Below are 22,588 nucleotides of genomic sequence, written 5' to 3'. Positions count from 1 at the left end.
CGGCCGCAAGGTGGTTGGTGCCTGCCGTGGTGGTAATCCCCGAACCAAATGGTGGACACCAGAGGTGAAGGGAGCCACCAGGCTGAAGAAGGAGTCCTATCGGGACTGGTTAGCCTGTGGGACTCCGGAGGCAGCCGACAGGTATCGACAGGCCAAGCGGAATGCGGCTCGGGCAGTGGCTGAAGCAAAAACTCGGGTGTGGGAGGAGTTCGGAGAGGCCATGGAAAAAGACTTTCGGACTGCCTCGAAGAGATTCTGGCAAACCGTCAGACGTCTCAGGAAGGGAAAGCGGTGCTCTCCTGCACTGTGTATAGTGCTGGCGGAGCGCTGCTAACGTCGACTGAGAAAATTGTCAGGCGGTGGAAGGAATACTTCGAGGACCTCCTTAATCCCACTGACGCGTCTTCCGAGGAGGAAGCAGAGTCTGGGGATGAGGGGAATGACCCACCAATTTCCGGGGGCGAGGTCACTGAGGCAGTTAAACAACTCCTTGGTGGCAGAGCCCCTGGTGTTGATGAGGTCCGCCCCGAGTTCCTGAAGGCTCTGGACATTGTAGGGCTGTCCTGGTTGACACGCCTCTGCAATGTTGCGTGGAGATCAGGGGCAGTACCCGTGGACTGGCAGACCGGGGTGGTGGTCCCCATCTTTAAGAAGGGGGACTGGAGGGTGTGTTCCAACTACAGGGGGATCACACTCCTCAGCCTCCCCGGGAAAGTCTATGCCAGGGTGCTGGAAAGGAAAGTTCGTCCGCTAGTCGAACCTCGGATACAGGAGGAACAATGCGGTTTTTGTCCTGGTCGCGGAACACTGGACCAGCTCTTTATCCTCTCAAGGATACTTGAGGGTGCATGGGAGTTTGCCCAACCAGTCTACATGTGTTTTGTGGACTTGGAGAAGGCATTCGACCATGTCCCTCGGGGTGTCCTGTGGGAGGTGTTGCGGGAGTATGGGGTGTCTGGCCCATTGCTACGGGCCATTCGATCCCTATACAACCGTTGCAAGAGCTTGGTTCGCATTGCCGGCAATAAGTCGGACTCGTTCCCGGTGGGTGATGGGCTCCGCCAGGGCTGCCCTTTGTCACCGGTTCTGTTCATAATTTTTATGGACAGGATTTCTAGGCGCAGCCAAGTGGCGGAGGGCTTTCGCTTTGGTGGCCTCAGAATCTCATCTCTGATTTTTGCGGATGATGTGGTTCTGTTGGCTTCATCGGGTGAGGGCCTCCAGCTCGCACTGGCGCGGTTCGCAGCCGAGTGTGAAGCAGCGGGAATGAGGATCAGCACCTCCAAATCTGAGGCCATGGTTCTCAGCCGGAAAAGGGTGGAGTGCCCACTCCGGGTCGGGGATGAGTTCCTGTCCCAAGTGGAGGAGTTCAAGTATCTCGGGGTCTTGTTCGCGAGTGATGGGAGAAGGGAGCCGGAGATCGACAGACGGATTGGGGCTGCAGCTGCAGTAATGCAGACACTGCACCGGTCCGTCGTGGTGAAGAGGGAGCTGAGTGTAAAAGCGAAGCTCTCAATTTACCGGTCGATCTACGTCCCTACCCTCACCTATGGCCACGAGCTGTGGGTAGTGACTGAAAGAACGAGATCACGGATACAAGCGGCAGAAATGAGCTTCCTCCGAAGGGTGGCTGGCCTCTCCCTTAGAGATAGGGTGAGAAGTTCGGCCATCCGGGAGGGGCTCAGAGTAGAGCCGCTGCTGCTCCACATCGAAAGGAGCCAGCTGAGGTGGTTCGGGCATCTGACAAGGATGCCCCCTGGGCGCCTCCTGGGTGAGGTGTTCCAGGCATGTCCCACCGGGAGGAGGCCCCAGGGCAGACCCAGGACATACTGGAGAGATTATATCTCTCGGCTGGCCTGGGAACGCCTTGGTGTTCCCCCGGATAAGCTGGAGGAGGTGGCTGGGGAGAGGGAGGTCTGGGCCTCTTTGCTTAGGCTGCTGCCCCCGCGACCCGGCCTCGGATAAAGCGGATGAAGATGGATGGATGGATGGATGGATATAGTTATACTGTTACTTGCTACAGTTATTCGATATTAAATTTTGCACTATCCTACTGTATATTACTGTATACTTGTATTCTATTGTACATATTGTATATCTTATTACACTGTTCCTCTGTCTCTCATGCTGCACTGAGCATGTGGATGACAAAAAGAATTTCCCTCGGGATAAATAAAGTTCTTCTTATCCTATCTTATCTTATCAGTGTCAGTGTTGGACAGTTTATAGTTAAGCTTAGACAGGAAATATGGTGTGAAAAAGTTTGGTATGACATGTAACATGGGTCTTTGCTTGCCATCAAATCGGGGATATTGATGTAATGAGTGCAACTTATTTAACTTCCATTGTTTAACATTGTTTCCTAATTTGTCATCTTTTTTAGTGCCAAACCCAGTGGGGAATCTAATAATCATCCCTGAATCTACTACTTCACTAAATGTGAACTGGTTAAACCCGCTGGGGGTCAAATCGTATTATATATACTTAGTTGACACTTACGATGACACAGGAGGACTTATTTACTCAACAAACATCACCAATAACAGCATTTCTGTACCGAATCTAAACCCAGGAACTAACTACAGAGTCACAGTCAGAACACAAGCTGCAGAAGGAAGTGAATCTACGGTGGAGAAGGGATTCAGTTACACAAGTAAGAACTAACATGTGAACTTATGTTTGTATGTGGCCAAAGTCAAGTATTCTTAATTCATCTTGCAATTTATAGTGATCTCCAACAGACTGTCAGAGCCTGGCAATATGTGATATTGTATTTTTATATATACAGCATTGCTTTTTTCATACTAGGGAATTGATAAGAGAAAAGAGACAGAGAAAAATGGCCAAATTCCAGGCACTATAGGCAGATATATTAGCTTCAGAAAAGCTGAAGCTGACAATTTCCATAAAAAATTGTCCTCCCTGTTTAACAATCAGCAGCTATTAGCTTGATACCTTTGCTCTTTAGTTTCTAACCTTTCTCTAAATGTCTCAACCCCGAGCCAAAATATAACCTGATTCAAATCGTTAAACATTTTTTGGTCAGAATATAAGTAAATTTGGTCAACATTTTCTTTGTGTTACTGCTCAGCCCCTATTAGTCCAATATTAATGTTCATTTAATTTGAATCTTCTTCTTTTTCCAGTGCCTGAAGCAGTCTCAAACATTATAGCCGTAGGAACCACAACTAGCCTTTTAGTGAGCTGGACACTGGTGACAGGGAAGGTCTCCAGTTACAGTGTTGTGCTAAATAGTGCTGGACAGTTAGTGAACAGCACGGATGTAAACAATCAAACTAAAAACACAGTCTTTGGGGGCTTGACACCAGGAGTAATTTACTATGTCCAGTTGATCACCAAAAGTGGACCTTTTCAGAGTAACAGTTCACGTGTCTGCAACGCAACTTGTGAGTTTCATTGACAATCTGACTTCTACCTCAAATTGTATATTCAGCATTTTGATCAACACCTATTTTTAAAATGCATGTATTGTTTGAATTAATCGAATTAATCAATCAAATAATCAAATCCTTCTCCTTCTTCAGTTCCCAACCCTCCTGGCCCCATCACAGTGCAATCTCAGACGGTTAATTCCATCAACTTCACCTGGGCCCTCCCACAGAACATGAACCACAAGCAATACAACTTTAGTGTCACCACCACTAACAACACCTTTGTGACAAAAGACAACTGGTTTCTGCTGGGAAACCTCCCATCTGGAAGCCCCTACACTATCTCTGTTGTTACTGTGGGTGTGATGGGATATAAAAGTACATCAGTGACGACAGTAAACTATACCAGTGAGTAGACGTACAGCTGATGAGATTGTGATTGTTATGGTGGATTTTCCTGATTTTTTTTTTTTTTATTGAGTTTATCTTTTTTTCTTTCACTCTGACAGAATTTATTTTTACTGCTATACTTGACTTTTGTTTCTTTGATTTTCTTTGTTTTGTTTTGCTTTTTGGATGTAGTGACAACAAAATGTCACCCAGACACATTTTAAAATATCTGGAATCTCTCTGTGTATGAACGTGATAATGTTTTAAAAGACATATACTATACTACAAATACTATTTATCGTATTTCTTTTTCCTCTGAGTGTGAGGAACATGTAACAGCAATCACAGGTTTTTCATCTGTCTCGTTTTCTCAGGACCATTTCCTGTATCCAATCTGACTCAGACAGAAATAACTACAAATGCAGTGACCTTGGTGTGGGCACAGCAGGAGAGCAAATTAAGCTACTCTTACTGGGTGCAGGTCACCAACAAGTCCAATGTTATTGTAAACAAATTAAATGTGAACATAAAAAATGCAACAATCATAAATCTTCGTTCTGGGAGCAACTTCAACTTCACTGTCACTACACTGACAGCAGATGGCACTCAGGCAGATCCTGTGACAAAGTCTTACTTCACACGTATGTACAGTATATGTTGTCAGAATCTCTGCTTCTCCTGGAAATCCACAATTCTAAACTCAAACTAAATCAGTAAAAAGAACCAGTCAGCTACCATCAAAAGCTGAGCTTGGGTAGTTTATCATTATTCCAGTGAAAGAGAGTTGTTATAAGAAAACGTCTTGATGCATTCTTAATCATCCAGGAAAATAAATCTCCAAAAGTTGATTCTGTTCATCTGGACGTAGCGTTTTCTGGGAGAAAACGCTACGTCCAGATGAACAGAATCAACTTTTGGAGAGTTATAAGAAAAGTGCTGTTCATGTACCTATAATACTGCTGTTGTTATAATAATAATAATTCCCCCTGTGTTTGTAGGGCCATATGGTATTACTGAGTTGAAGGCTGAAACCATAAACACAACTGCTATAAATCTGAACTGGATGAAGCCAGCTGAGTACAGGGATGACTATCAATATCGAGTTGCTACATCAGGCTGTGCCTACAAAAACAACACCCTGGGACAAGAAACCATACAGATCTCAGGCCTCGACCCTGGGACCAACTGTACCTTCTGTGTTTCTGTCGTGGCAGCAAATGGCATTGAAGGACAAACCATCTGCACTTCTCAGTACACGAGTACGACTCAGCTGCCATTTCAAGTTTTATTTATCAGACTGTCATTGTTGACACGTTTTAATATTTTGTTCTCTCATCACATCAACAGAGCCCGAGACAGTAAAGCCCACTATCTCAGGTCATTCGAATAGTTCCATCACAGTGACATGGACGAAACCTAAAGGAAATGTGGTGCGTTACAGTTTGCAGCTAATACGTAATACAACTATTCAATCCCTGAACTCTTTGAATACATCGTACCAGTTTGAAAACCTGTCAGCTGGACGGGCGTACAGCGTCATGTTAACCACAATAAGTGGACCCTTCAATGCATCATCTGAACTTGTTACTAACGCCACTCGTGAGTAGAATACATTTCTTCAATTTTGAGTGTAGTCACATTTATGTTAATATGTATGTATGTTTTTATTTACTTCAGCAGGTTTTGAGAATTGAGCTGTTACTGATAAAGTTTAATTTGACACTACACTAACAAACTGTAAAACAAAATTATTAAAACTGTGAGCACTTACATTAGATAATATGTTGCATCCCCCTTCCTCCAGTCCCTAACCCTCCTGGGAGGATTGAGATCCTGAATAAAACAACCAGTTCCATTGAAACTCAATGGGCAGAGGCGCCTCTGATGACTGGTGCTAATTTCTACTACCTGCTGACTTACACATCATCCCAGCAATCCAACAATATAAATACCACAAACACCAGTTGGAACTTCTCTTCCCTGTCTTCTGGGACTTCCTACAACATTTCTGTGACAACTGTGGGGGAATTGGGATTTCAGAGTGAGACGGTTCACGTCGACATGGTCACGACAAGTAAGGCTTTCATTTCTGTAAAGATGTATTGTACAAATCTTGCCAAACTCCTCCTTTTTTTTTAGTCTTTCAATTTGAAACACCTTTTGATATTCAAATGATTTATTTTTTAATCAACAATTTGACCAAGAAGAGCACTTTTCTAATCTCCCAGGGTACCACGTAATACAACATGTCACACTCACCTTGTTTTTTGAAGATTTTTAACTGCTTACCAAGTAACATTCACACTCCGATAGCTGCATCAGAGAACAACTCAGGGTTATTAACTTGCACGACTCTAGGAGGAGCCAGGGATCAAACCACCAACCATCCAATCAGTATATGGTCTGCTCTACCTCCTGAGCTAAAGCCACGCTGTCCTCAGTCTGACATGTCCTTTCATACCCCACTTCATTCAGTCCTCTTATATCTTAGTTTACATAGTCAGTGGTCACTTCTAATCACTTTTATGTTCATCCTCATGTATGTGCTCTCCACTCACAGAGCCTGAAGTAATCAAGGATCTTACTGTCAGTGAAATCAGGACGTCCTCCATATTTCTGAACTGGACTCACCCAGTGGGTCAAAGGTCGTTCTATAGAGTAGAGTGGACAAATGGAACAACAAAAATGAATAAGACTGTCACTGAAGCTAAAGTAAATGTCACTGAGCTGACTCCTGGAGTGTGCTACACTTTCACTGTTGTAGCAGTGGCTGGAGATCACAGAACAGAAAGTAACATGGCACAGATTTCTCAATGCACAAGTAAGATGGAAACTATTATTTTTGCTGACTGAGACTGTTTTCATGCCCTGTTTTTTAAACATTTCTACCTTTGAATATATTTGATTTCTTCTTTGTTTAATTTTATGATTAAACAAAGTCCACCTATCTTAGTTTACATAGTCAGTGAACACTTTTTATAGCTTTCTATTTAATCGTCATTGATACAACCCGGCTCAACAGCCGCAACATAAATAAGGAGATGAAACCCCAGGAATTTCAGTGAGAAGAGGTTTTATCTTAAAATGGTATAGCAGGTTGGCTAAAATGTCTGGTGCAACCAAGGCAAAGACTAGTGAGCTTTCCTGAAAGCCTGCTTCAGGTATGCTTGTATCCACACCTGACTAGGTGTGGTCAATCGGCACCAGCTGAACACACTGAGGAGATTAGGGGCTGCAGAGGGGTGCAACACCTCCTCCCTCAAAAGGGTTCCTCTAGAACCCCTAAAATGAATTAAAAGCCACTCTGAAGCTTTCTGGTCCCTGATCTCCAAACTTAAAAGAAAAGTAAAAGCTAGCAGAAGCACAGTGTTCTCATTACTACATCTTTAAGCATGGATGCCCCTGCACAAGGACTGGAAGTTGCCATACTGAACACACAAAAATTAACACGTGACCCAACACAAAGGAGCACAACAGTTAAACCCAAAATGATTACTTGACCTGCTACAACACAAAACCAAAAGTAGCAAAAAATAACCACAACCAAGTAATCTGTTGTCTCCACCACACAAATGGTCACATACAAGTGGCCCTATACCACAATGTTGAGACAACGCCGGTCTCTGTGATTCTTTTGGTCCTGGTAGAGATCACGCTGAGATGTTTCCATGTTTTACACAATCCTTTTATTACCCATTATTCTTACAGATGCATCTGGAGATCAGCACACTGCATTCCTATGCTAAAGGCTGATCTAAAGAACTCCACACAACAGTTACAGTTATAACCTCTGGTCTCTTCCCCCCTACAGTAAACACCCCCACAATGGAAATACACTAGTACAGTGGCCAAGGGTGCTGACACCCTGACCCCCATCTCCTTTTATGGTAGTGCCCGTTTGCCCGTTGTCTGCTCCTCACCCTTAGTAAGTCTTGCTACTGTCCTGGGGGTGGGGGTTGGTTGTCCTCCTGCCCTGTACCTCAGTTCTTTGTTCCCATCCCAGGCCTTTTTTTCTATTTTGTATTCTTACACTCATTAACTGCAATATTATAATGTTGCAAGCAATCACAAACTATATTCTCTTTAACTTTGATGTACAGGAATCTATTCTCAACAACAACAAGTTACTTTAATCTCCAAAGTTCAGTAAAGCAAGCATGCTAGTGACCGACCACAAATGGAGAGCTATGGCTACATAATGATCACATCAAAAGTGATCTAACCAAAGTAGCCACATTCTCCGCAACACGAAAGGCAACAGCACAAAACACTCACCACACGAGAATCTCATTTGCATCCATCAACACTGACATATTAGATGCACACACGGTGTACACACTATGCCAACTTAGAAACGGCCTACCTGCCTCACCCATAAGACCATAGTTAACGAATGTTTAAATCCCCTGTCAAGATTGGTGCCACTGATTCACTTTGAGCAACTCCCAACCTAAAATGCTAAAAACAACACTTTACCTGTCTAGTCTTCAGTGGTGTACCGGGCTTGAGGCAACTTTAAAAGCAAACTCAAGGGTAGGCAGCAGACCAGGGGTAAAGCTTCCCTCCAAACCCTGAAACGTACCCCTACCCAGGATAACCACCAAACACGACAAATTAAAACAACAAAGCAAAACAACAAAACAGTGCTTCGATTGAAGGGCAGCACAGCCACCCAGCTGAAACACACTTACTAAAGGGAGTCTGCCCAATTACAGCGAACACCGTCACTCACCCACTTAAAACTAATACAAAACACTGATATTCAGTCTCCACAAAAATGTCCAAATATCCCGGACGAGCCCAGCTCATGTTACGACCCAGCTCAAAAGCCACAACATAAATAAGGAGGTGAAACCCCAGAATTTCACTGAGAAGAGGTTTTATCTTAAAATGGTATAGCAAGTTGGCTAAAATGTCTGGTGCCACCAAGGCAAAGACTAGTGAGCTTTTTTGAAAGCCTGCTTCAGGTATGCTTGTATCCACACCTGACTAGGTGTAGTCAGTTGGCACCAGCCATTGGCAACAGCACACACTGATGGGATTAGGGGCTGCACAGGGGCGTACCACTCATGTATTTACACTTTATTCACAGAGCCTGAAGTAATCAGTGATCTTACTGTCAGTGAAATCAGGCCGTCCTCTATATTTCTGAATTGGACTCACCCAGTGGGTCAAAGGTCGTTCTATAGAGTAGAGTGGACAAATGGAACAACAAAAATGAATAAGACTGTGACTGAAGCTAAAGTAAATGTCACTGAGCTGACTCCTGGAGTGTGCTACACTTTCACTGTCGTAGCAGTGGCTGGAGATCACAGAACAGAAAGTGACATGGCACAGATTTATCAATGCACAAGTAAGATGGAAACTAATATTTTTGCTGACTGAGACTGTTTTCATGCCCTGTTTTTTAAACATTTTTACCTTTGAATATATTTGATTTCTTCTTTGTTTAATTTTATTTCATTGCTGGAGGTGAAACACTTACTTTGAAAGAGTAATGTGGCGTTTTCCTCACAATTATGAAGCTTAAAATGTTTTTGATATTCAGATGATGTTTGTCTTTTGAGTCAGACGGATGTTAGCAGTGTGTCATCTGATGTCACACTTTTTTCAGTCCTCTTATATCTTAGTTTACATAGTCAGTGGTCACTTTTAATCGCTTTTATGTTCATCCTCATGCATGTGCTCTCCACTCACAGAGCCTGAAGTAATCAAGGATCTTACTGTCAGTGAAATCAGGACATCCTATATATTTCTGAACTGGACTCACCCAGTGGGTCAAAGGTCGTTCTATAGAGTAGAGTGGACAAATGGAACAACAAAAATGAATAAGACTGTCACTGAAGCTAAAGTAAATGTCACTGAGCTGACTGCTGGAGTGTGCTACACTTTCACTGTCGTAGCAGTGGCTGGAGATCACAGAACACAAAGTAACATGGCACAGATTTCTCAATGCACAAGTAAGATGGAAACTATTATTTTTGCTGACTGAGACTGTTTTCATGCCCTGTTTTTTAAACATTTCTACCTTTGAATATATTTGATTTCTTCTTTGTTTAATTTTATTTCATTCCTGGAGGTGAAACATTTACTTTGAAAGAGTAATGTGGCATTTTCCTCACAATTATGAAGCTTAAAATGTTTTTGATATTTAGATGATGTTTGTCTTTTGAGTCAGACTGATGTTAGCAGTGTGTCATCTGATGTCACACTTCATCCAGTCCTCTTATATCTTAGTTTACATAGTCAGTGATCACTTTTTATAGCTTTCTATTTAATCGTCATTGATACAACCCGGCTCAAAAGCCGCAACATAAATAAGGAGATGAAACCCCAGGAATTTCAGTGAGAAGAGGTTTTATCTTAAAATGGTATAGCAGGTTGGCTAAAATGTCTGGTGCCACCAAGGCAAAGACTAGTGAGCTTTCCTGAAAGCCTGCTTCAGGTATGCTTGTATCCACACCTGACTAGGTGTGGTCAATCGGCACCAGCTGAACACACTGAGGAGATTAGGGGCTGCAGAGGGGTGCAACACCTCCTCCCTCAAAAGGGTTCCTCCAGGACCCCTAAAATGAATTACAAGCCACTCTGAAGCTTTCTGGTCCCTGATCTCCAAACTTAAAAGAAAAGTAAAAGCTAGCAGAAGCACAGTGTTCTCATTACTACATCTTTAAGCATGGATGCCCCTGCACAAGGACTGGAAGTTGCCATACTGAACACACAAAAATTAACACGTGACCCAACACAAAGGAGCACAACAGTTAAACCCAAAATGATTACTTGACCTGCTACAACACAAAACCAAAACTAGCAAAAAATAACCACAACCAAGTGATCTGTTGTCTCCACCACACAAATGGTCACATACAAGTGGCCCTATACCACAATGTTGAGACAACGCCAGTCTCTGTGATTCTTTTGGTCCTGGTAGAGATCACGCTGAGATGTTTCCATGTTTTACACAATCCTTTTATTACCCATTATTCTTACAGATGCATCTGGAGATCAGCACACTGCATTCCTATGCTAAAGGCTGATCTAAAGAACTCCACACAACAGTTACAGTTATAACCTCTGGTCTCTTCCCCCCTACAGTAAACACCCCCACAATGGAAATACACTAGTACAGTGGCCAAGGGTGCTGACACCCTGACCCCCATCTCCTTTTATGGTAGTGCCCGTTTGCCCGTTGTCTGCTCCTCACCCTTAGTAAGTCTTGCTACTGTCCTGGGGGTGGGGGTTGGTTGTCCTCCTGCCCTGTACCTCAGTTCTTTGTTCCCATCCCAGGCCTTTTTTTCTATTTTGTATTCTTACACTCATTAACTGCAATATTATAATGTTGCAAGCAATCACAAACTATATTCTCTTTAACTTTGATGTACAGGAATCTATTCTCAACAACAACAAGTTACTTTAATCTCCAAAGTTCAGTAAAGCAAGCATGCTAGTGACCGACCACAAATGGAGAGCTATGGCTACATAATGATCACATCAAAAGTGATCTAACCAAAGTAGCCACATTCTCCGCAACACGAAAGGCCACAGCACAAAACACTCACCACACGAGAATCTCATTTGCATCCATCAACACTGACATATTAGATGCACACACGGTGTACACACTATGCCAACTTAGAAACGGCCTACCTGCCTCACCCATAAGACCATAGTTAACGAATGTTTAAATCCCCTGTCAAGATTGGTGCCACTGATTCACTTTGAGCAACTCCCAACCTAAAATGCTAAAAACAACACTTTACCTGTCTAGTCTTCAGTGGTGTACCGGGCTTGAGGCAACTTTAAATGCAAACTCAAGGGTAGGCAGCAGACCAGGGGTAAAGCTTCCCTCCAAACCCTGAAGCGTACCCCTACCCAGGATAACCACCAAACACAACAAATTAAAACAAAGCAAAACAACAAAAAAGTGCTTCGATTGAAGGGCAGCACAGCCACCCAGCTGAAACACACTTACTAAAGGGAGTCTGCCCAATTACAGCGAACACCATCAGTCACCCACTTAAAACTAATACAAAACACTGATATTCAGTCTCCACAAAAATGTCCAAATATCCCGGACGAGCCCCCGCTTATGTTACGACCCAGCTCAAAAGCCGCAACATAAATAAGGAGGTGAAACCCCAGAATTTCACTGCGAAGGGGTTTTATCTTAAAATGGTATAGCAAGTTGGCTAAAATGTCTGGTGCCACCAAGGCAAAGACTAGTGAGCTTTTTTGAAAGCCTGCTTCAGGTATGCTCGTATCCACACCTGACTAGGTGTGGTCAGTTGGCACCAGCCATTGGCAACAGCACACACTGATGGGATTAGGGGCTGCACAGGGGCGTACCACTCATGTATTTACACTTTATTCACAGAGCCTGAAGTAATCAGGGATCTTACTGTCAGTGAAATCAGGACATCCTCTATATTTATGAATTGGACTCACCCAGTGGGTCAAAGGTCGTTCTATAGAGTAGAGTGGACAAATGGAACAACAAAAATGAATAAGACTGTGACTGAAGCTAAAGTAAATGTCACTGAGCTGACTCCTGGAGTGTGCTACACTTTCACTGTCGTAGCAGTGGCTGGAGATGACAGAACAGAAAGTAACATGGCACAGATTTATCAATGCACAAGTAAGATGGAAACGATTATTTTTGCTGACTGAGACTGTTTTCATGCCCTGTTTTTTTAAACATTTCTACCTTTGAATATATTTGATTTCTTCTTTGTTTAATTTTATTTCATTGCTGGAGGTGAAACATTTACTTTGAAAGAAGAATGTGGCATTTTCCTCACAATTATGAAGCTTAAAATGTTTTTGATATTCAGATGATGTTTGTCTTTTGAGTCAGACTGATGTTAGCAGTGTGTCATCTAATGTCACACTTTATTCAATCCTCTTATATCTTAGTTTACATAGTCAGTGGTCACTTTTAATCGCTTTGATGTTCATCCTCATGCATGTGCTCTCCACTCACAGAGCCTGAAGTAATCAGGGATCTTACTGTCAGTGAAATCAGGACATCCTCTATATTTCTGAACTGGACTCACCCAGTGGGTCAAAGGTTGTTCTATAGAGTAGAGTGGACAAATGGAACAACAAAAATGAATAAGACTGTGACTGAAGCTAAAGTAAATGTCACTGAGCTGACTCCTGGAGTGTGCTACACTTTCACTGTCGTAGCAGTGGCTGGAGATCACAGAACACAAAGTAACATGGCACAGATTTCTCAATGCACAAGTAAGATGGAAACTATTATTTTTGCTGACTGAGACTGTTTTTCCTTCCCCTTTTTAAACAATTTTATATTTGAATCTATTCGATTTTTTTCTTTGTTTAACTTTATTCAATTGCTGGAGGTGAAACGTTTACTTTGAAAGAGTAATGTGGCATTTTCCTCACAATTATGAAGCTTAAAATGTTTTTGATATTTAGATGATGTTTGTCTTTTGAGTCAGACTGATGTTAGCAGTGTGTCATCTGATGTCACACTTCATCCAGTCCTCTTATATCTTAGTTTCCAAAGCCAGTGATCACTTTTTATAGTTTTCTATTTAATTGTCATTGATACAACCCGGCTCAAAACCCGCAACATAAGAAAGGAGATGAAACCCCAGGAATTCCAGTGAGAAGAGGTTTTATCTTTCTTTTTTTTTAAACTCAATTTTTATTATAATTTACAACATTGCTACTTGTCAATGTTCACAAGTAGGACAGTCACAGGAACCGCAATGCAGAAATGTAGATTAAAATAAGAACTGCAAATAGGAAGCACAAAACCCAAGCAAGCAAACAAACAAACAGACAACAACAAAAACAAAACAAAACAAAAACTTTATGTAATATTTAATAACATGTGACAAATCTAGCCATAAATGAACAAAACGAAACAGACCTATGCTAAATTATTGAAAGAGTAAAGCCTGTATGGGTCGCCAACGCTCAGTAAACAATTCTCTCTGAATCCGCAAAGCATATGTTATTTCCTCCATCTGGTAAATTTCTCTTACTTTATCAATCCACATATTATATGAAGGTGGGTCAAGATTCAGCCATTTAATAGTAATACACTTTAGTTCTGCTGTAAGCAAGATTCTTAAGAGATACTTTTTATTGTTTCCCGCAAAACCATTTGGTAATACTCCTAAAATGGCTAGCTGTTGGTCTTTTGTTAATGGTTGCTGGAAAACTGTATTGAGAACTTTAAATATGTCATTCCAAAATGAGCAGAGTTTTGGGCATGACCAGTATATATGTGAGTGGGTTCCTAAATAAGTACCACAATTTCGCCAGCAGGTGTCAGGATTTGTAGGCTTCATTTTGGCCATTATCTCTGGGGTTCTAAAATATCTCATGACCACCTTCCATTTAAATTCTCTCCACAGCCCAGAATTAGTCACCAGATGGGCTTCACCAAACACCTCTTCCCAGGTGTCCTCTAAGATTTGAGTGCCAGTCTCAGCTTCCCACCTCGCCTTAATATCCAAAGTTGCATTTGTATTGAAACTCATGAATGCGTTATAAAACTACTGATTAATTTTGGGGAGGAATTACTTTGAAATATCCATCCATCCATTCGCTTCCGCTTATCCTTTTCAGGGTCGCGGGGGGCGCTGGAGCCTATCCCAGCTGTCATAGGGCGAGAGGCGGGGTACACCCTGGACAGGTCGCCAGTCTGTCACAGGGCCAACACACAGAGACAGACAATCATTCGCACTCACATTCATTCGCACATTCACACCTAGTGGCAATTTGGATTATCCAATTAACCTATCCCCACAAGCTGCATGTCTTTGGACGGTGGGAGGAAGCCGGAGTACCCGGAGAGAACCCACGCAAACACGGGGAGAACATGCAAACTCCACACAGAAAGACCCCGGCCTGATGGTGGAATTGAACTCAGGACCTTCTTGCTGTGCAGAAACAGTGCTAACCACCGTGCCACCGTGCTGCCATATTGCACTTTGAAATATTTTTAGAAATATTTCCTCAGTGGGTGAGGGCTCCAAAACTTGCCTCCATTCTTTATGTTTTGTCAAAAAGCTTCTTAGCTGCAGAAATCTAAAAAAGTCAGAAGAAGGAAGCTGAAACTGACCTCTCAACTCTTCAAATGAGCTCAGGTGCCCATTCCTCACAACATGACAAAGTTTATGAAGCCCGCTATTTAACCACGCTCTAAAGCCAGAGTCTTCCACAATAGGAGAAAAACCCTGCAGGGAGGAAAAGCTTGATAAAATTGAAATTTCTTTTGGAAAACCAAATGATTGTTTGATTCTACGCCAAATCTTTAGTGTGACCCTCGTCCATTCCCCCATGTGCAAATTTTTAATTGAAATGTTAGAAAAAAGCAGGGATTCCAATGATCTTTCACACATTGTCTTCTCAATGTTTAGCCACTGAGTTTCAGACAAATCCCACACCCATGCAGTCAGGGGTCTCATCTGAGCTGCCCAGAAATAATATTTCAGATTTGGAACAGCCAATCCCCCCTGCAGTTTTGACAGTTTTAATGTTTGGAACTTGATCCTTGGGCGTTTGCCTTGCCATATAAATTTGGAAAAAAGTTTATCTAAATTATCAAATGTAGAGTTGGGAATATTAATAGGCAGCATTTGGAAAAGGTATAGAAGTCTTGGCAGTACATTCATACGTATACTCTCGATCCAACCTAAGAAAGACAGAGGCAGGACTGTCCATCTCTCTAAATCTTTTTTTATTTTTGCAACTATAACTTCATAATTTACTTTAAACAAGTCTGATAATGAGTGAGGAATTTGAATTCCTAAATACTTGATACCTTCGTTTGGTCATTTAAAGCCACATCGCTCCTTAAGAGGTTTTATCTTAAAATGGTATAGCAAGTTGGCTAAAATGTCTGGTGCCACCAAGGCAAAGACTAGTGAGCTTTTTTGAAAGCCTGCTTCAGGTATGCTTGTATCCACACCTGACTAGGTGTGGTCAGTTGGCACCAGCCATTGGCAACAGCACACACTGATGGGATTAGGGGCTGCACAGGGGCGTGCCACTCATGTATTTACACTTTATTCACAGAGCCTGAAGTAATCAGTGATCTTACTGTCAGTGAAATCAGGACATCCTCTATATTTCTGAACTGGACTCACCCAGTGGGTCAAAGGTCGTTCTATAGAGTAGAGTGGACAAATGGAACAACAAAAATGAATAAGACTGTGACTGAAGCTAAAGTAAATGTCACTGAGCTGACTCCTGGAGTGTGCTACACTTTCACTGTCGTAGCAGTGGCTGGAGATCAAAGAACAGAAAGTAACATGGCACAGATTTATCAATGCACAAGTAAGATGGAAACTATTATTTTTGCTGACTGAGACTGTTTTCATGCCCTGTTTTTTAAACATTTTTACATTTGAATATATTTGATTTCTTCTTTGTTTAATTTTATTTCATTGCTGGAGGTGAAACATTTACTTTGAAAGAAGAATGTGGCATTTTCCTCACAATTATGAAGCTTAAAATGTTTTTGATATTCAGATGATGTTTGTCTTTTGAGTCAGACTGATGTTAGCAGTGTGTCATCTGATGTCACACTTTTTTCAGTCCTCTTATATCTTAGTTTACATAGTCAGTGGTCACTTTTAATCGCTTTCATGTTCATCCTCATGCATGTACTCTCCACTCACAGAGCCTGAAGTAATCAGGGATCTTACTGTCAGTGAAATCAGGACATCCTCCATATTTTTGAACTGGACTCACCCAGTGGGTCAAAGGTCGTTCTATAGAGTAGAGTGGACAAATGGAACAACAAAAATGAATAAGACTGTGACTGAAGCTAAAGTAAATGTCACTGAGCTGACTCCTGGAGTGTGCTACACTTTCACTGTCATAGCAGTGGCTGGAGATCACAGAACAGAAAGTAACATGGCACAGATTTCTCAATGCACAAGTAAGATGAAAACTATTATTTTTGCTGACCGAGACTGTTTTTCATGCCTTTTTAAAAAAAACAACAACAAACAAAACACTTTTTTTCTTTGAATCTATTTGATTTCTTCTTTGTTTAATTTTATTTCATTGTTTAAGGTGAAACAATTACTTATATTGTGGCATTTTCCTCACAATTAATAAGTTTAAAATGTTTTTGATATTCAGATGATGTTTGTCTTTTGAGTCAGACTGATGTTAGCGGTGTGTCATCTGATGTCACACTTTTTTCAGTCCTCTTATATCTTAGTTTACATAGTCAGTGGTCACTACTAATCACTTTCATCTTCATCCAGGATGGATGATCGTTAGTGTTACAATTTCACTGACATGTCCATCTTTTCTTTATTGATTAACTTTTACATCTTTCAAATATTTGACAGGACCACTGGCAGTGCAGGAGCTCATGGCCATTCCAGGAGAGACATACATCACAGTCAATTGGAAAAATCCACCTCACTACAAGGAATGCTATAAATACTTTTTGTCCTGGAATCAAACTAAATCCCAAATGCAGAACCTCACAGTTACACAAACTGTGTATAATATCACTGATCTGGATCCTGGTCAGTGCTACGGTATCGAAGTCACCACAGAGACCTGTGATAAAACACAGGGTGCACCAGTAATGATCACCGGATGCACAAGTACGGACACTAGATATTAATTTAAGTTTTGTCATCTATCCTCTTTTTTTGATCTGTGTTTTACATATGAAAGTTTTTTTTTTAAAATCCACTCAGACCAAAACCTATCCAAGATAATAAATTGAAAAATCATTTTTTGACAAATAAGCCCGGATTTTGTATTTTCTTTAGATATTTGATATTATTGCTCAACTTCAATAGAATTGACAGATCAATTCATTTTAAATGCGCTGTTTCTTTTCTTTATTTCTGTTTCATCCTACAGATGCAAGCCCAGTGACAATTTTAGGCTGTCAAGGTCCAAACACCAAAAATGCACAAATTATTTTGTCGTGCTCCACACCCCGTGGCCAATACACTGGCTTCCAAATGACTGTAAATGGAAGAAACATCACTAACAACTCTTGCAACTATACAATTTCTGGCCTTAACCACTATACTAATTATAATGTGACTGTAATAACTCTAAGCTATGGAAATCCCAGCATTCCTGTGTATTACAAGTGCTTGACAGGCATAACAGGTAAGGCTTTGTGCTTTTCACAATGTAGAATATATTAGTGTTGTAACGTACTTCAGAACTACAGTTTGAGATACATAGAGAAGCCTTTTACAGAAAATACCACCTGCTAATATAATCCTTTTTCCTTAATGGTACTCAAAAACATCTATGCATTCACTTGTCTATGGCTGTTTTGTTGGTTGATCTGTAGTTGATAGTACACTGTACAAACAGAAATGTAAAAAGTTCCTGCTTAATCTTTGTAGGACTTGTATATATACATGTTATACTTTTATATATTTATATATAAAAGTATATCTTTATACAGCAGTCTTATATTTATGTATACTTTTCTTTTTTACTTTCTTTCCTATCAAAGATCCGCCCATGCCAGTAAATTCTGGCAGCTTAGTGCAATCGATTGGTGTCACATACAATAGTTTCATACTACAGATTGATTCCAGGATGTTTAACGACTCTAATGGACCAATCAGAAATGTTGGTGTGCTGGTGTCAAAGAATGGTTGGTTTTTCCTTCTATTTTCCTTATCTGAACACAAAGGAGAGTAGTATTTGTTGTGCTGTTATAATCTATTTTGTTTATGACAACTGTTTTTCTGTCAAAAGCCAGTTACTATTTTTAGTGTTTTTCTCTTTCCAGATGCCCCCTCTAGTTGGACCCAATGGTTAAATAATACTTACAATAATTGGAAAAATGGCGCTCCAGCATACTTGGCTACAGTTGTAGGCAGAAATATACCACAGTTACGTAGTGAAGGTGCCCTGTCTATAGGAATAGGAAATGGATCCCAATGGGAGGGCTACAGAAATGGTCCTCTGGATGCCAATGAAAAATACAGGTAAGAACACAAAAAACTGATTATGTATAGAAAAAATGCAAACACACAAAAATAACATTATTAGTGTTACAGAATCTGGACAACACAAATACAGAACAGTGTAATTATTATCAAAATCTCATTAAACTATGATTTAAATTTGATCTTTTTACTTGTGTCACACTAGTTTATACATGAACTGACTTTTTATCATTTTGGACGCATTAGAGTGACGCTATATGCTGATGTTCTAGAAAATATTACAGTACAGTTCCTTTGGTAATTGCTAAGAGAGATTATAAACACAAAAATGCACCTTTACTGAAAATGACAGATATTTGTATATTCACAATCATTTTAAATCTTTTAAATTAGTGATTTGTTTAATCCTGCAGCTATGCCATTGTATTATTCACCAACCTGACCCTGCAGCAATCAAACCTTGTGGAGATTCACGGTTCATTACTTTTAGTAATAGAAAGCTCTTCTTACACAGTTAAACTCCCTCAGGATCCAGGTACAGTACTACAGTATTGTTTTTTTGTTTTGCGTATAAGGTGATTTTACAAATGTCTCATGACATCTTCCTTCATCTCTCCATTACAACCATTGTAGCTATCACTAGTATTGCTGTTGGTGTATCGGTAGCCGTTTTTCTCATTCTCTTCAGTGTCCTCATCGGCTTTATTATCTACTGGAAAAGGTTTGCCACTATCACCAGTGATAAAAAAAAAGATAATTAAATCTCCATGTATATGAATATATTCTAAATTTACAATTTATATACTTTATCTACTCCTGTAGGCTAGCCAAAAAAGAATCACCAGACATCCAGATTCAATCTTTGAGGTAAAATTTGTATGTTTGTCATTTTATTGTAATGTATCCATGATATACCTAGACAACAACTGTTTTTCTAATTGCTACTTTTTTTTTTTTTTTTTTTTTTTTTTATAGAGCCAAAGTGTAAGTACAAATTCTTTAACTCACAACATGAGCAGATCTTTCAAATGTTAATATTTTCCTGAACGAACCTTGTCACTCTTGCCTAAACTTTGGTTTGAGCAGAAGTGTGGCCGTGAGTGTGGAGGACTTTGAGGCTTATTACAAGAAGCAGAGAGCAGACTCCAACTGTGGCTTTGCAGAAGAATTTGAGGTAAATCCCCAAAACTGAATATCCATTGACTCTTAATTTGTAAATATACTTATTCATAGTAGAACGTTTTTATTTTGATTTCTAATTTTAACCATTTGTGTTCTAGACACACTCACCAGTATCAATGTCAGTATAACAGTAATAAATCATTCCTGGTACAGCTTTACAGTATTACTTACAGTGCTCCAAAAGCTTTTTGCTGCTTGAAAAGAGACATCTTGGAGAGGTGCAACTGAAACAAAATCAAATGTAATTACTGTTACCAGAATGAGCCAAAATAATACTGAAGTGTAATGTAAAAGAGCAAAGGGCAAAAAAACAGAAAAACTACCTGGAAAAAGTTTCATTTGCTTCTCTGGTACTCTGCATGTAGACACCAACTTTTTTTTTCTGTATTTTAAAGGACCTGAAGGTTGTTGGCACAGCTCAGTCAAAGTTACATGCACTGAATGTGGAGAACAAGCCTAAGAATCGCTACAACAATGTGCTTCCATGTGAGTCACTTTAACAAATCCATCTCTGCTGCTTTGACCATAACACCCTCACTCTTTAAACAATATCATTGCCTGCCTTACATCATCTGCTACCATTTTACTTTGTGCCTTGAACCAAAAAAATAGCATGCATCTATTAATACATAACAGTGTAGGAAAATAATTTCTAATACTTTTTTTAACAATAATATTTTTTAATTCCTTTCATCCTCATTAGATTTCCCTTTAATTTCATCTCTTACATTTCATTTACCCTCTTGTTCACCTCCTAGATGACTCTTCTAGGGTGAAACTTTCCATTCTCCATGGAAGTCCGTCTGATGATTACATCAATGCTAACTACATGCCGGTGCGTACTGACACTTTTTGAAGCAGCTCTCTGCCACAGTCATTGCACCATCAGCAAGCATCCTACTGAGCAATATAACTTTGCTTCTTGACATGCCATTTGTTAAACATTTCTGCCTTCATGTAAACTCTGCTTTGAAAAACGCCTCGGAAAAATCCAACTGGCTGTTTCATGTGGTTGAGCTCACATTTTATTTGGCAGGGTTACAACTCGAGGAAGGAGTTTATTGCAGCTCAAGGTCCTTTACCCACCACGGTCAACGATTTCTGGAGGATGATCTGGGAGAAGAATGTGCAGACTCTGGTCATGCTGACACGCTGTAATGAACAGGGACGAGTGAGTATTAACAAAAACACCACAACCAGCAGGACAAGCATGTTGACAGTAGGGATAGACTGATCCGATATTACGTATCTGAATCGGTCCAATACTGACCTAAATTACTGTATCAAATATCGTAGAGAAATAAAAAAATGATGCATAAAACTACACATTTTTAGTCATAAGTTGTAATGGCTGCCGTTTTCTTTGTGAGTATTTATTACACGGCGTGCTGCGGCGAAAAGCCTGTTTTAAGGTTTATTTTTTAGCTTCTGACGGCTCTTTTTAGCTTCTCATCCGTAAACACTCTGCAAACTATTTCACGTGATTCAGTTTATTTTGAAAAGTCTCAACAGGATCTTGAGCTTTCTTGTGAAAGGTTTGTATGGAAAATAAACAAGCTGACACGCGATGGGTTTACTGTCGTTGTTGCTACGACAACGCGTAAAAACATGGTCTTTTCCGTCTGTAGTGTGGTTATATTAAATATAAGAGAAAGAGAGAACTTTAAGAAATTAATATAGCCACTGCAGTGACACAAAACGTTGAAAAAATATTGCCTTAAACTTTTTATTTTGCGACACCACGAAATAAATGATAGCGTAAAATGAAACAATAGATGTTTTTACAGTGTTTTTTTTAATGTAAATGTTATTTTTTACAATGTTTGCAGGTTTTTTTTAAAGCTAACATTTCCATTCCAGGTAAAATGTGAGCAGTATTGGAGTTCTGGTACCAAGCGGTGTGACAACATCATTGTAAAAGCAACCTCTGAAATAACACTTGAGGACTGGACCCTCAGGGACTTTGACATTAAAAATGTGAGTGGTTTTCACATTGGTTTCAATATTGTTTTGTCTATATAGTGTCAGTGCTAAAGATAAATATACTACAATAATAGAAGAAAGCCCAACAATTACACGACCCCCTATCACCAAGCATTTGGTAACAATGGGAAGGAAGCATACTTCATACAGCATATATCCATATTTGTAAATTATTTTTGTAATAAATATTTATAATTTTTCAGAAGTATTTTTAGGAAAGCGAGAAAGACCTTAAGATTGGAAAATCCTATGGTCCCTGAATATTTAACATGTTTAGTAGGCTTCCTGCAACCAAAATAGACTACCTATTAAACTTTCCAATATCTTAACAAATCTATGGTAATAACAAGGTCAGTGTTGACTGAAGTTCTTTCTGTTTACATCTATATAACTAATACTTTGTATCTTTGAGGGTCGTGAAAAGGCACTTTTGCTTTTGCTTTAAAACATAAATCCTTGCAACACATTTTTGTCATGTTGTCCAGTTACCATTTGAGGTATGTGGTAGTGATGTATCAGTCCAGTATGAATCGGGTCTTAGAGCCGGCTCTTTGAAGTGAACGATGGGAGCCGGCTCCTTGTCGCGAGCCGTGTTATTTATTTATTCATTTTTTTCCTTTCTCTTACCCTCCCTCTCTCTTATCGAGCCCTGCGAGGGACATGGGAGAAAAAAAATTAAGATGAACTCGCAAAACTTCAAACTGGTGCAAG

General features: G+C 40.4%; 1 protein-coding gene across 3 annotated transcripts in view; it reads left to right on the top strand.

Moving 5' to 3' along the window:
* ptprjb.2 (protein tyrosine phosphatase receptor type Jb, tandem duplicate 2) overlaps positions 1-21,059 on the top strand; it is a 48,393-nt gene extending 27,334 nt beyond the window's left edge. Inside the window, exons 16-40 of one of the 3 annotated variants that reach the window (XR_014875114.1) lie at positions 2,384-2,653; positions 3,147-3,407; positions 3,546-3,800; positions 4,157-4,423; positions 4,781-5,041; positions 5,130-5,381; positions 5,587-5,856; positions 6,343-6,603; positions 8,875-9,135; positions 9,482-9,742; positions 12,157-12,417; positions 12,765-13,025; positions 15,837-16,097; positions 16,444-16,704; positions 17,126-17,389; positions 17,655-17,912; positions 18,271-18,414; positions 18,553-18,751; positions 19,126-19,247; positions 19,346-19,433; positions 19,535-19,588; positions 19,799-19,886; positions 20,290-20,380; positions 20,653-20,729; positions 20,931-21,059. Coding sequence is in view for 1 of the 3 variants with exons in the window: in XM_085166545.1 (XP_085022671.1) it covers positions 2,384-2,653; positions 3,147-3,407; positions 3,546-3,800; positions 4,157-4,423; positions 4,781-5,041; positions 5,130-5,381; positions 5,587-5,856; positions 6,343-6,603; positions 8,875-9,135; positions 9,482-9,742; positions 12,157-12,417; positions 12,765-13,025; positions 15,837-16,097; positions 16,444-16,704; positions 17,126-17,389; positions 17,655-17,912; positions 18,271-18,414; positions 18,553-18,751; positions 19,126-19,247; positions 19,346-19,433; positions 19,535-19,579; positions 19,688-19,700 (4,796 nt within the window). In the remaining 2 variants the exon portion in view is untranslated. The other 2 variants (XR_014875115.1, XM_085166545.1) reach the window with 2 other exon arrangements.
* The last annotated feature ends 1,529 nt before the right edge of the window (positions 21,060-22,588 follow it).

Source organism: Neolamprologus multifasciatus, chromosome 7, assembly GCF_963576455.1.
Source record: "Neolamprologus multifasciatus chromosome 7, fNeoMul1.2, whole genome shotgun sequence".
Taxonomy (NCBI): Eukaryota; Metazoa; Chordata; class Actinopteri; order Cichliformes; family Cichlidae; genus Neolamprologus; species Neolamprologus multifasciatus.
The sequence above is the reverse complement of the archived record's forward strand: the minus strand, read 5'-3'. Positions and strand labels throughout refer to the sequence as shown.